This window comes from Rattus norvegicus, chromosome 15 (genome assembly GCF_036323735.1).
Source record: "Rattus norvegicus strain BN/NHsdMcwi chromosome 15, GRCr8, whole genome shotgun sequence".
In the NCBI taxonomy this organism is placed as follows: domain Eukaryota; kingdom Metazoa; phylum Chordata; class Mammalia; order Rodentia; family Muridae; genus Rattus; species Rattus norvegicus.
This window is the reverse complement of record NC_086033.1, coordinates 60,780,944-60,795,446: the sequence shown is the minus strand read 5'-3', so window position 1 is coordinate 60,795,446 and position 14,503 is coordinate 60,780,944. Positions and strand designations below refer to the sequence as shown.

The 14,503-nt window shown below is 43.1% G+C and overlaps 1 protein-coding gene across 4 annotated transcripts in view; it reads right to left on the bottom strand.

The window, feature by feature from the left end:
• The window catches only part of Vwa8 (von Willebrand factor A domain containing 8), a 324,208-nt gene that overhangs the window by 190,525 nt on the left and 119,180 nt on the right, over nucleotides 1-14,503 (bottom strand). For 3 of the 4 annotated variants that reach the window (XM_063274157.1, NM_001427283.1, XM_039094044.2), the window contains exons 15-16: nucleotides 6,131-6,299; nucleotides 4,626-4,703 (exon numbers count right to left, since the gene is read on the bottom strand). In XM_063274157.1, coding sequence (XP_063130227.1) covers nucleotides 4,626-4,703; nucleotides 6,131-6,299 — 247 coding nt within the window. Of the gene's footprint in view, nucleotides 1-4,625; nucleotides 4,704-6,130; nucleotides 6,300-14,503 lie in introns of those variants that run through there. The other variant, XM_039094045.2, reaches the window with a different exon arrangement.

Below are 14,503 nucleotides of genomic sequence, written 5' to 3'. Positions count from 1 at the left end.
TCTAAGCCTTCTCTGACCTTTTTCGTGCTGTCTTTAACTATTCCTGTCTTATCGTAGAAGCAGCATTCTTCTTTGAGTGCTGTACAGAGTCCTCCCTGTTGTAAAAAGAGCAGATCGAGTCCTCTGCGATTCTGAAGGGCCATTTCTGTGAGGGATGAGAAGGAGCCAGAGAGATCATCGACCCCTTGTTGGAGCCTCTGGACACCAGCGTCGATGGTGGCACTAAGTTCTTGATATCTGGAGTTAGATAAGATCAGGGAAGAAATGCCTGTTCCTGCACCCACCACCCCAAAACCGAGGAGTGCAGAGACGGTGAGCGCTGAGATGGGTTCTCTGCATTGTCTAGTCAGCACAGCGGGTGGGGACTCGAATGACTGGTCCCACAAGTGGAAAAATTCTTCAGAATGATAATACACAAGATGGGGAGCCAATTGAACCAACACACAAAAATCAGAACTATCAGTGAAAACAGCCTCAGTAGTCAAACGGGGTGAGGCCATCAAGGCAAATCCACCAAGTATCATTTTGAGGTAATAAATATTGAGAATATTTATCAGGGACTATGGTTTGATTACAAAGGTGGGAATACCTATTGGGGAGATGAGATTCCCCAACACAAAGCCCCAGCCCTGTCACCTGGGACAGGGACAAACCATTCCATTCCCCTGGTTGCCATCTGCAAGGGCGGGAATCATTTATGGGGATAAAGTCTCCGACCACAGCTATTCCTTCATAAAAAGGGGGCTGGGAATGACAGCGGAGCCAACAATCTTCAACTAACTTAGGATCTGTAAGGTTGAAGGTCAAAAGGGTCTGATTGATCAAGGTGAGAATCAAATTTTTGGTATTGGGAAGGTTCATCCCTTCAAACCCTGAAGGTTTAGTGCAGGGTGAAGGAGAACAACTCCTTCACTGGACAGAACCACAATCTTTACAGTAGTATCTACTGTTTAAAACAAGAACTAAGTTTGATGTGAGCCATGTCTGTGTTGAATAAGGAACTTGGTAACCCTGCTTTCAGACTGTCAGTCAGAAATTCGGAATTCACTTTAATTTGAAAAGTCCTAGTGTACCTGGCATTGTAATATCAAATTTCTAACAGCAATTTTATCTTGCAGAAAGGAAGGTGAGAATGTGAAACAAATTCCCTTGGTTACCATGGATATGCAAGTTAAAAGCACACTCAACGGGTTTTTCATATTAGCGCAATTATTAATACCCTTAACTGCTTAAAATAAGAAGATCTCATGAGACATAAACAAAAATAATGCTTCTTTTCTTCCTCTTAAAGAATTATTTCGTTAATATATATAAAAAATGTAACCCTGCCAGTAGAGAAGCCTAGAGATGATCTCTTAATAAGTTGTTAATTAATTTTCCATTCATTCCTCAAAGATTTAAGTATCTCTTCACTGTCAGGTTCCAGTTAGAAAGTCAGAATAGAAGACTGAACAATCCCAGACTTAGAGAGTTCAAGGACTAATTGGAGAGCTAAAAATAAAATACAAGAACTGCGATAGGTGAGTATCTTGAGTATTTCTAGTGTCTTGAAAACAAACTGGGAGGTACATGTAACTTCTGCTTAGGGAAACCAAGACAGTGACCCAGCCGAATAGGGGCCCAAGGAACAGGCCAATAGAGAGAAAGCACATTCTAGGCATTTCTAAAGAAGAGGCTTTTTTAATGGTGCTAAAGTTAAAATAGCACCAAGCTATGTGCTCCTCAGCAGAGGCTGAGGAAATGAGGTTGGCAATCAGAAGTCACAGAACCAGCAGCCCACTAAGTGTGCTGTCCTCAGTCTAAGGACAAACAGTGAATAACAAGAAAACGTCTGGAAATTCACTGGAAAGGTCACTCCATGGACAATACGTTCTATCAGATGCCTGCTAAATACCTACTACATTGAAGCAAAGATCCCGATTCTACAATCCAGAGAGAATGAAACAAGTGAAATCCCAAGACATGAGAACGTCCGTCCCTCAAGCATGTCCATCACGCCTAAGATAGAAGAGAGTCTTGAGGCAAGAGGAGAAGACAAACTGAAACAGCAAGGAAATGCCTCTGAATCACACTCACTTGGAAAAGGATGATTGGACGTGTGACATCTTAGCAAATCTAACGGACAAGGGAACAGTCCTAAACCACCAAGGAGAGGCAAACAGGTTAGACACTCCAAGGCCGGCGCTAGTCAGTGTGTCCTGAACAGGGCAGCCTGCCTGCTAGCTCCATCTCACATGCCAGGAGGTGCTCCACACAGCGTGGGAAGAAGAGCCATCTGCAGTCCCTCCTGGCTGTAACCCTGAAAGGTTTAATTCACAGCCTGGTAAGACTCACCCAATGATGCAGTAGTGTCATGACTACTATGGACAGACAGTTGTGTTGTAACTGGACTTAAGTCCTGTTTCACAGAGAACTCAGACCTGGGATTGTGGACTGGGCCAGAACTCAGGCTGTGAAGGTCACAGTCCCTACTACTACAATTTTGTTAAGAGAACATAGTGCAATCTGGCTTCTAAATATGTATTCTTATATCCATAGATTAGGGCGCCCTCACCCCTAATCAGAGAAATGTCTTCATGTATTGGATGAGGGTGAATATGGAAACTCACTGCTCAGAGTGTGGAGAATCGGTAACTCTGCAGTGCTCAGCCCTAAATGACGCATCTGATCTCCCACACACTCCCCTCCCCCCTCTCCCCTCCCCCACAGACCCCTTGGCTCAGGGAATACTGAAGAAGAGAAGACAGTAAGATTCCGAGAGGTAGAAATAGAAATGGCTACAGGAAAACAACATCCTCTGGTGTGAAGGCCACTGCACTCCGGAAGTCACAGCAGCTGTGGCTGTCAGCAGAACTCAACAAGATCAAGTCAGGCAACTCCAGCATCAACAGGGAAGGGACTCCTGAAGAGCCACCCCAGCTGAAGAGCTGTTGGCAACTGACAGCCACACGAGGAGAGTGACTGAGTCTTCTAGTGGGTGGCACCCTAAAGTCATGTGCATGTGAGCGTTAACTGGACTCGGGGTTACAGAGGGGAGTAGAGGAGGGAAACATTACGGTGGCAATGACATGAAGTTGGAGGGGGATTGGGATACAGGGAGGGTAGGCGAGGGCAGTGGGGATATAATCTAAATGCACTGTATTCAGATAAGAAATAACCTAAGAATAAATTTTTAAACTTAGCAACAGCAAAGAAAATAACAAAGCAGGAAAGAGAAAAAATGAGGTGAGGTCCCAGAGGTAATTAGCAAGAGAACTGTGGTAACTGGCTTTCTCTCTCTCTCCTTCTCTCTCTCTCTCTCTCTCTCTCTCTCTCTCTCTCTCTCTCAGAAATTAGGAATGTTCCTTTTTATGTCAAAAATGTCTTTGGAGATGAGATTAAGAATTTTTTTAAGAAGGACATTCTCTTGGATTAGTGGGGTGAGCCCTAAATGCAACCTCATGCGTCTCTCTGTAAGGAGGCGGAGGAAAACTCAGCCCATATATAGTGGAGGTGATGGGAGGCTTGCACAGTGAGACCACAGATGGAGGGATGCTAGTACAGTTTCCCCAAAGGAAAAGGAACTGAGAGGGAATTCTCCCAGGAGCCTTCCTGGCGTGCAGCTTTGTTGACACTTCCATTTTGGATGGTTTCAAAATCTTTTGTCCAGATCAAAAATTTTTTTATCAGGACATGATTTGTTAAAATAGTAATGGCAATTTGTTAAGCTTTTGCAGAAAACTAACAGGAATCTGTGCAGTGAGAGAGGTACTGGTGAAGGGTCAATAACGAGGAAGTAAAATTCCAGGACAAACTCTGTGAAAGTCTGATACAAGGACAATTGCTGACTGCAGATAACAGCAGAGTCAACCTCATGGTCACTGGAGAGGCCTGCTTTCATGTTAGAGCATGTTAGAATGGCACAGACCAGCAATTCAGCAGATTAGATCAGGAGCATGAAGAGAGTTAAAGATGTTTAAGAGATAGCTATATATGTTGAATTTATAATGACCCTAAAGCATCCAGTTCAACATCAAAGATACTATTTACTAAGCAACTAACTAAGCGAAATTTTAAATATATGCATTTATGTTGAATCACTATACTTGTTTATGAGGTCCTTGCACCATTTAACAGACAAAAACAAAGACATAATTATTGCCCTTGGGTGAGCAAGATGGCTCAGTGGGTAAAGGTGCCTGCTACCAAGGCTGAGAGTGATCCCTGGAATCCACATGGTGGGAGGAGAGAAATGATTCCTATACATTGCCCTCTGACCTCTATATGCACACACACACATACAATAAATTAGTTTTTATAGCAAATAATTGCCTTTTTCTTGAAATAGAAGTATAAACAGTCTGTTAGCAAAGATAACTTAGAAGCTAAAGACGCAGGCCTAGGCAACACTTCAGAACAGTGGGAGCTCCTCAGCAGAGAGACAGAGGGAGAGAGCAGAGCTGCAGGGCCTCGCTGACTCCTCTGGAGTCACCCTCCATGACTGTCAGGAAGGGTTCCAACAGCGCTCGAGACAGACAGCGGAATCAGGGTTACACTATGCACAGGGCAAAGCGCAGCGTATGGGGAAAGCAGCAGCTAAAGACTGAGCAGGTCAGCAACAGACAAGCAGGAAGAGCCCGACTTACTGTGGGATCCTGGGTCTCCCTGAGTTTGTGAGTGACTGACAGCAATTTCTCCAGCGCTTCCTGAGGTACATTTGGAACCTGTTATGAGGGAAGTAAGGAAAAGCAGGAAGAAATGAGGACATTCAGCAAATAATGCCAGAAGGGTGTTTTTCGATAGTCTCTGAGTATTAGGTCTACGTTGCAGTCATGAAGTTACTACTTCATTTTTTTTTTCAGCAAACACCTGAGGCCTGGCATTCTTTGAAACAGCCAAGAAGATAAAACCAAGCCCCCCCTTCTCTGCCTGCAATTGGATCACAGACAGGAAGCTGGCATCAGGCAGAACCGTGAACACCGGTTCCTGCCCCATAAGCTTCCATATGAGTCTTCAGGGCCAAGTTAGGCATTTTCTGACTGAAATCAAACTTGCACAGTGGAAATATTAATTCATACAAGTTATTTAATTCTGGTGTGATTTAATGCATATATAATATGCCTACATCCAATTACAAGGTGGCCCAAAAGGATTCCTGTGTGCAAAATGAATATTCAAGATATTTATCTTTCTCAAAGACTTTTGAGACACATTGTTTTGGGTATGGTGCTTAATGACACTTGGGAGGACAAGACAGGAGTTTTGCCAAGAGTTCAAGTCTAGTATATCCATGTTCAACTTAATGACCTCTGAAGAGTATTTGCACAAATAACATATATTAATTTTAATCACAAAAACCTTTAATGCAAATAAAAATTTTAATAAATGTAAATTTCTACTTAAGCAATAGTAGGTTAATATTTTTAATTTATAAGAGTAAGAAAGAGATGTTAGTGGCATCATGTAATCATTTTGAAAATATACTGGTTCCAAATTTCTTTAGCCATTTAAGTAACTAGAATTTAAAAAAATCCTAATTCAATTAGCATACTTTATATTGCTTATTTTAAAAATAAATCCTGTAGTGTAGAGCATAAAATTACTTGCATTTTTCAGGTGAAGAAACCATGACTAATCTAGCTGAGCTCTGGAAGCCAACGTATAGTAAAAACCTGGCATTTAGAACTAACGTGTTGAGACTTAAGGACTATGCCTTCATAACTATGCTCACATAGACCCCCAAATCAAACAATAATTCTAGTATTTTAAGCAATGGTCTTACTTATATAAAATTAGTAGTGATATAGAATAGCACAGTCAAACAGAACTTTCTATGATGTTGTAAAATGTGTTTTTTTTTTCTTTTCTACCTAATTCATTAGCTAAATGAGTCTCAAGTGGCTACTGAACACTTGATGTATGTGGAGAAACTGAGTTTTGAAATGTTTTATTTCACATGGGCCATGCATCCCCACTAAACAGTACACTTTCAGATTTCCCAAGGAGCTAAATCAATGCTTGGCTAAGGTGGACAGGGAAATCATGGCCACTGCAGCAGCTACAGCCCGGAGGGAGCACTCGGGACTCTAGGGTTGCCGTCCACAGGGATCTGGCAGCTTCAGTGGGAGCCCCGAGCAGGCCTCACCCTTACCATCTCCTTTATCACTTGGAGCTCCTCACTCTTCACCAGCGGCTTCATGTGATGGAAAAAGAACATGGTTAAGAATTCTGGTCCCAGCCATTGCTGTGTTGTGCTTCCAACAACCGGGGGCTCTGCTAATGCAATGATTCTGAAGGAGGGGTGGATAGGAAAAATGGATCTAAAGGAAAGAAGGAGAAAAGCAAAACGTAACTATTCACAATAGAAACTGGGACACGGGGCATGCAGCTTAGCAATAAAACTCTCATTCTATTAATAATGTTAAAGTTGTTATCCAAAGAGTGGAACTTTGGAAAAACTCCTAAGATTTCAAGAGTGAAGACTGAAAGAATTACGGCTAAGTGTACAGTAGGTGCTCATGAAACCCTGGCCCTCGCACAGTGACTGCTCCAAAATCTCTTGAAATGCAGCCACACCAAGTTCGTATTCATTACATAGATCTCCTTGTTTCTAGAGTCACTTAGAGCCTTTTCAAACTCTGCTTTTCAAGGAACCCACTCTGTATGAATCACAGAGAAACCAAAACCCATCATTTGTGGTGGGGAAATATTTTAAAATATAGCCATTTAAATCAGGCCTATGGGGTCATATTAAATTTATAATCAGGTCAGCAAGAGGTTATTTAGTAATTAAAAAGGTAAAGAAAGCTGAAGGCATTTGTCATTGATACAAACATGTCAGAATCTTAAAACCAATTTCTTTAACAACTGTCTGTGGAAATCTGTGGAAGCACATCACTCCCCAAGGACACCAAGGAGGAAGGGATGACACTCATGGGCCCCTGAATGTCTGGGGAGTCAGAACAGAAGCTCCCCGTATTACAGCCCAGTCCAGTGGGTGCTACTGCTGGCGTTTCTGTTTTAACCAATCCCTATGAATAGTCAGCAACAAGACATGTTTAGAGGGTAACACAGTTCTGGGGCTTGCTACGGTCTGAGGAAAACGGAGGCACCGCTAAGAGACGCAGTGTACTGTAGTCAACTGCGGAACCTGAGAGTTACAGGATAAAGAGGTTGCAACGTCAGGAGGAGGGCGTGGATGAAATCAGAACTCTGAAGAGTTCAGAGGAGAGAAAGTGGCAACTAGATAGTGGGCCACTCTAAGTCCTGACTGCATACATTTTTGAGGTCATATCAGTATTTGTAAGGTGGGAGAAATCAACTTTAGAAATTACCGTCCTAGGGCTGGAGAGATGGCTCAGCCGTTAAAGGCTAGGCTCACAACCAAATATATAAGAAATTACCGTCCTAAAGATGTAACAGAGAGTGAATTATTAGAAGTTCATAGATATTTCACTTCACTGAACTTTTAAAAAAGACGTGTGTGTGTGTGTGTGTGTGTGTGTTCTAGAAGAGTCTGGAATGATGTATCAAAAGAAGTTTTTCTGAGAAAGCAGTGAAGGAATACAACACAGACTGGGCCCTCATGTTCCCAGGACAGGCTGGTCTCTCAGAGTTGTTGAGAATTCATTCATACTACAGCAGACACCGTACGTGGGGTCCTTAGAAGAGGCAGATTCCCACAGTTCTCCTTCAGCTAAGGTGATTGCTAACTACAGATGACTTCCTGGGGCTCAATTACAGAGGCCAGATTCACCCCTGATCCTTCCGACTCCAGCTGGAGAAGGTAGAGCTTGGTTTGGCTGCAGGAAATTAATGCTGCAGACACAGTTTCTCACTGTGATGACGAGGGACAGCAAATTAGGAGTTAAAGTTAAAATCCAACCGATAAACCAAAGGGGGAGCCTAGTGAGTATTCTCAAACAAAGGAGCAGGAGGCATAGCACAGCTAAGCTGTGGAGTTAACAGAAGAGCAACGGAACCAAGGGAAGTTTGAGTGTAGACATGGGGATGGTGCTTGCCGGAATCACACTTTCCGCAGCTTGCTCTACTGTTGGTTCTCACAGCCACTGGAGGGAGTGAGCAGGCCAACCTGAAAGGGACCAGCCTTGATAGGGCTTATGTGCTGGGCTGAAAGGCCCATGCTAATGATAAAAACGGCCCACCAGACCACTGAATAACAGGATGAGAAGGGCCTTTTAGTCTCTAGGCTCTCCCTGAAGGCTTCCGCACATACGAATAGTTATACAGGGGGTCATTTCCGGACCCTAAGTCTCCTAAGCCTGCAGTCAGTGTGAATCAGCAGCCGTTGGGTAATCCTGAGGCTGCAGGACTGAAGAAGCTGCACTTCTTCACTACAAGCACATAAACAAAGACCATAAGTATATAATAGAGAGGTTAAGTCTAACCTCGTTAAAATTTAACAATGACAAAAACAAAATGCAAGCTGTGTGTTTTCCTTCAGATAAACATGAGTCATTTCCTAAGAATTAAAGAGGTTAGTAGCTAAACACGCATTTTTTTAAAACTATGTAAAGATTATTAGGGTTTAATGTTTGTGGGTACAAGTGAAGTTTGAGAATGTAAAATCTTGTCTAACGTTCCTCAGTATAAAGCGGAATGAAGCAAGCTGTGGTGGCGCACGCTTTGATCCCAGCACTCTGGAGGCAGAGGCAGGCGGATCTTGGTGTTCGAGGCCAGCCTGGTCTACAAAGTGAGTTCCAGGACCACCAGGGCTACAAAGAGAAACCCTTGCTCAAAAACCAAAACTAACCATAATCAAAATAAAATAAGATGGGGTGGGGTGGGTGGGGTGAACACAAAGCACTGTAACATGGATAACCTCACGGGACTGACAGAAAAGCTAGCGAAAAGGAGCTGGACTGTGCTGTGTGCTTCTGACTATAAACCAAACAAGCTACCCATAATGACCTGAAGAGGAAGGGGAAGGCGGAAGGGCTGCCTTAACAAGGTGTTTCAAGAAATATATATGTGCCGATGTCTTGGTTGTGGAAATGAATTCAGAAGCACATACAATGGGGTACGATGAATGTGCAATGCCATAGACCAGGTACACCTAAGCAGAGCTCTGTCTACTCAAGTCAGAGCTCAATAAGCCCCAGCCCTTTGAAGGGAATTATACTACCTCTTGGTTGAAAATGTATTTAAATCACTTAAAAGACTGATACAGAAGGTTTCTATAACGACACAGATCGTGGGCTGCAACAGGAGTTTAAAATTGGCCTCCTACGGCATCATACCAATGCTCCCGTCAAAACCAACAAGTTACAGGGATGTGAGCACAGGCCACTACTTGAGTTCTTTCCATGCAAGGACTGCATGGCAAGGAGGCATTCCTAGTGACCATACAGGGGCTGAGCCCTGCAATGAAGCAGGAAAATGAGTGACAGGTAAGTAAATGGGTGTGGCTGCATCCAATCACCGTGATCAAAAGACCCCTTCCTAAGCTCTTTACAAACAAGGACCATTGGTGGTAAGGGATAAGAACTAAAACTATTCTCCTGCTGAAAAGCTAGTCTCAACCTGGCCTTGAGTGAATCTATGGAAGAAGCTGTATTCCCTGTCTCAACAGACAAACAGAACACACAACAAAAAGTGATTACACTTCACTGCTCCTTGACCATAAAAATGTTCAGGATTAGTTTCAAAAATCAGAATTTCCTTAAGGCTTGTGGTTAGGAACCAAACACATAAAATCTGGATCTCCCTCGAATTTGTTGATTGCTTTTATGAACTTAATTGTTTAAAAACATGCGGTAGCTTCTAGAAAGGTCAGAGAGAATGTTCATACTGTACCCACTTCTAACACAAGAAGGATAAAGGCCACCTCAGAACGCATTCTATTAAGAACTGTAAATGTTGCTATGATTCATTAGTAAGTAATGAATTAGTAAGACAGAGATTGTGGACTATAGTCAATGTTCAAGAACAGCCGATAAAAACACACTATTAACCCAAAATAAAAACTAGTGGGGCATATCTAAGTACACGCAGGTACAGGTCACAAATCTGTATCGCTGCTCTACATGAGACTCCAGACGAACAGACACTAGAGTTTGTACTCTGTTTCCAAAAAAGTCTTTGGACAGGGATTTTATAAAGAAGAATGTCATTAAAGGAAGTAGTTCTATCTTGGTCCATATTTCCTGCAGAGACAAAGGTGTGGTTGGTGTCTGGTATAAGGGGCCATCACACTATTTTTAATCACTGTGACCATGCACTCTCTTTATGACAATACAAGAAAATGTTAACATTTCTAAAGGTGGTTAGGCGTGTGACTGCCTGAGGAAAATGTAACGCCCCAAATCTGGACATGACCAAGGTTATGAACGTCTGAAGAACTAGTAAACAATGAGGGAGACAAATGTGATTGTGAAACTGGGTTCATGCCATGAAGTTGGAAGGGTTGGGAGTCAACAGTCGTCACTGTCAATTCGGGGACCCTATGCTATCAAGGTATCTTTTTAAAAGTACGTCAAGGTAGGCCTAGTTAACAGACTCATAGCCTAAAAGGCCAGCAATCACTTTTCCTTGGCCTTCTAAAGTCTCTCAGCTTAAGAGAATTCACTCATTCAAAAACATTTCCACTATTATCCTTGATGAAAACAACTAGAAAGCTTCTCCTATTGACAGCCAAAGAAATCTTTCCAAACAGAAGTACGAAGACTGCTCCTATCTGTAGCAGAAACAGGAATCTGCATTTTCAGCACTGGGTTGAAAGGTACCGATGCTCTTAGATCTCCCTTACTGTGGTTACTGTGAAACCACTCACCTTCAACAAAGCCACAGCTTCACAATCACCCTTAGGAGCACTGCTCCCTGCACTGGTAGACATTGTTCTCAGAACTGTCTTCCTAAGAGAGAGATTTATCTATTGTGCGAGACTACAGCAGCTATTCCATTTGCAATGAGACACTGCCTCTGACCATCCCTCCAAAATCCATCCTTCTAAACAACAAAATCTCCCTTGCCAGAAGATTCTGATTTTTTTTTTTAATCTCCCAGAAGGAAATAAGGCATAAGTAAAAAACAAAAAGTGAGTTTGTTTAAGTGCTCCAAAGTAAAGGCTTTGTGACCTTCAGTCATATACTTTAATGGTGAGGTAATTTGGATCATGAACTTGTACTTTACATGCTACTGCCCAGAGTGGCATAGTACATGTGGTCAACATAAAGGACCAACTCAGGCAGGACGATGAGTCATAATACAGCTGCAGAAGACAAAGAGGCAGACATATATCTTCATTTAGCTTCTGCTAACCTGAATAGACTTTTAGAATCTTAGGAGTTAAAACTATAATCATCAAACATTTGTTGATAGTATGTCTTGTTTTTCATACACAAGAACTGAATCTAAATTCCTTTGGATCTGACAAGACTATCTTTAATGAATTCATTTTATTTTATTGTCCTCCCTGGCCAGAAGAAGACATCAGATCCACTAAAACTAGAGTTATAGATGGTTGTGAGCCAAGCAAACTCAGGTCCTCTGCAAGAGCATCGTATGCCTTACCTGCTGAGCCATCTTTCCCATTCTCTCAACAGGCCAAAGGATTTTAGACAAGAAAAGATCATTGTTAGAACATCTTGCTTCTGAAAATTTAATGAAGACACAACAAAAGGATAACAGAAATAAAAGAGAAAAAAAATAAAGTTCTGTCCAGGAGGTTCAACCTACATCTAAATAAGGCAAAGTATAGCGAAAGGGAACCTGGGAAACCAGGGAGACCCAGGTCTGCAGGGGCTCTGGAGCTACAAACGAGAATGAGTCCAGGTTTTATTACACAAGGGATGTGAAGCTGGTGGAACATGGCATCATGGCTTAGGTGTGCCCAAGGAGACGAAGTTTCACCAAGAGAGAAGCGACTAGGGAGAAAGGGGTGTGCACAGACGAGGGCCACTCCCCTTAGTGTCCTCTTAGCTCAGGTTCCCACCCTCTTGTCTCACTGCAGTGAGCTAACTTACAGGCTGCCTTTCCTATGGAGGTAATTACTAGCCTTAGGGAAGACAGGATGGGTATAAGAGAGAAATCCATCTTAATGTATTGAGTAACAGCTGTAGACTCTACTCTCCTGATGAAATTAAAGCTCAATGAAATTCTCCACAAGTATAATAATGCTCCTGAAAGAATAGGGGATGGAGATGAAATGTGTGCACTGAGCAGGGAGGACAGAGGCTGGCGCCCTCACTTTATGTGTAGGATTTCCACACTGACACGTCAAGAGACGCCTATGAAGCACGTTTCTTGGTGATCTGAGGCAAACATCAGAAGAAGCTGCTAGGTGATACTAAGGTCAAAACTTCTTTTCTAAGCCTGTGAGGAAAAGTAAGTCTGACATTTCCTCCCTCCACTTTCTCAGCATGACCTTGGGAGATGGAGATGACAAGGGGAGGAAGGGCTAATGACCACTATGAGCCAAGCCCTCCTCATGATGCTGAAGGCCACTCTGCTCCTGGGAGGCTTTTTATTTGTAAGATTTTGTATGACTGTTACAGAGAATATAGGTACTTTCTACAAAAGAAGAAAGAAAGAAAGAAAGAAAGAGAGAGAGAGAGAGAGAGAGAGAGAGAGAGAGAGAGAGAGGGAGGGAGGGAGGGGAGGGGAAGGGAGGGGAGGGGAAGGAGGGAAGGGAAGGGAAGGGAAGGGAAGGGAAGGGAAGGGAAGGGAAGGGAAGGGAAGGGAAGGGAAGGGAAGGGAAGGGAAGGGAAGGGAAGGAGAAGAAGAGAAGGGCTGCCATTCCCTGGATACTGGCGGAAGCACAGGCCTCCAGCATCCTAAGGAACACTGCCAGGCAAGCTCGGGAGCTGCTCTCAGTTGCTTTGAGTCATCTTTCTGAAAATCTGTATCTTTCCTGACCATGATCCCCATGCAAATCAAGTGCAAGCACTGAGTGCATGGAGAGGGTGTGAGAGGGAGGAACTAAACGCTAAATCGAGCCACCTCCAAGCTCCAGCAGATTGATAGGTACACCTCAAAAAGCACGTCTGAAGTCCACTGTTAATCATGGATAACCCAGTAACAAGAAGTTGACATTTCCTTTCCAAGGCAAAAATAAAATGTGCATTCAATACTTAATGCATTTCACTGGTTTGGGAGGCTTTTCTCGCCTTCAGTACGGGAAAGGTAAAGCTTTGGCTTCTCCAGTCAGAGTAAGAGGAAGTGAGTGTGAGGAAGATGTCGTCACTGTAACTGCTTCCCCTTCCCACAGTGTACCAATCTCCAAATATGTGAAGAGCCACCAGAAGGTACTGACATGCAGGCGACATCAGGGAAGCCTAGTCTAGAGAAGAGTGACATGCAGTGGAAATATTTCTCTTCCACTGTAAAGCCTATGCACAAACATTCACACCCTTCATTCGGATTTCCCCAAGTGCTAAGACTTTATCGGTTTATGCACTTGCTCACACTGGCAGTTCCCACGCCACTCGGCAGCTTCCTTTACTGGACACCCACAAGCTTGTCTGTCCCTTCTATCTCAACATGCAGCTCCTGCCAACGCAAGGTTTCCTTTCACAATCTAAGGCCATTATGATAGTAACCAAATTAATATCAATTCAATAGTAGGGAATTTACACATAGTGCATGTGTAATATTTTTCATTTGGGGGCGTAGGAAGGTTGTTACTGTGTTGTGTACTGTGTGTGTGAATGTATGTGCTTGTCAGTACAGGTGTGTGTGTGTGTGTCTGTGTTGTGTACTGTGTGTATGTTGGTACAGGTATGTGTGTGTGCCTGTGTGTATACTTGTCAGTACAGGTGCATGTGTGTTGTGTACTCTGTGTATGTACATATGTGTGTACTTGTTAACAGATACATGTGTGTACCTGTGTGTACTTGTCAGTACAGATGTTATGTATGTTGTGTACTGTGTGTATGTATGTATATGTGTGTATTTGTTAGTGCAGATACATGTGTGTATCTGTGTTGTATACTGTGTGTGTGTGTGTGTACCTGTTAGTACAGGTGCATGTGTGAGAGCGGGGTTAGTCAACTTTCCTCAGCTGATTGCTCCCTTTTTTATTTTGTTATATTTTTTGACACAAGGTCTTGCTGTAGGTCCGACTGCCTTGGACCTCACTATGAAAAACAAGGTTGCCTCCAGTTCAGAGAGGTCTATCTATCTATAGCTGCGTCCCTGGAATAGCTGCACCCAGGCTTCCACCTTTATTTTTGAGACAGGGTCTCTAACCGAACCTGAAACTTTATCTACTTGGCTAAGTTAGTCAGCCAATTAGTTTCAAAGATCTGCCCGTCTTGGTTAAACTTCTGCTTCACGTTGGGGTTACAGTCCCTATATACACAGTATATAGCTTTATATAGGGGCTTAGGGATCTGGCCTAAGTGAAGCACTTTAACTACTGAGCCATTCTCCCAGCCCTAATCTTTTCTATTTGTGGTTTGTAAATGTTTTCACGTTGTTTCCTGCTACAGAGTCACATCAGACCTCGCCCACTGAATTTGACTGTTATATCTAGGGAAAGAGCTGTAAGGAAGATGGGGCCGGG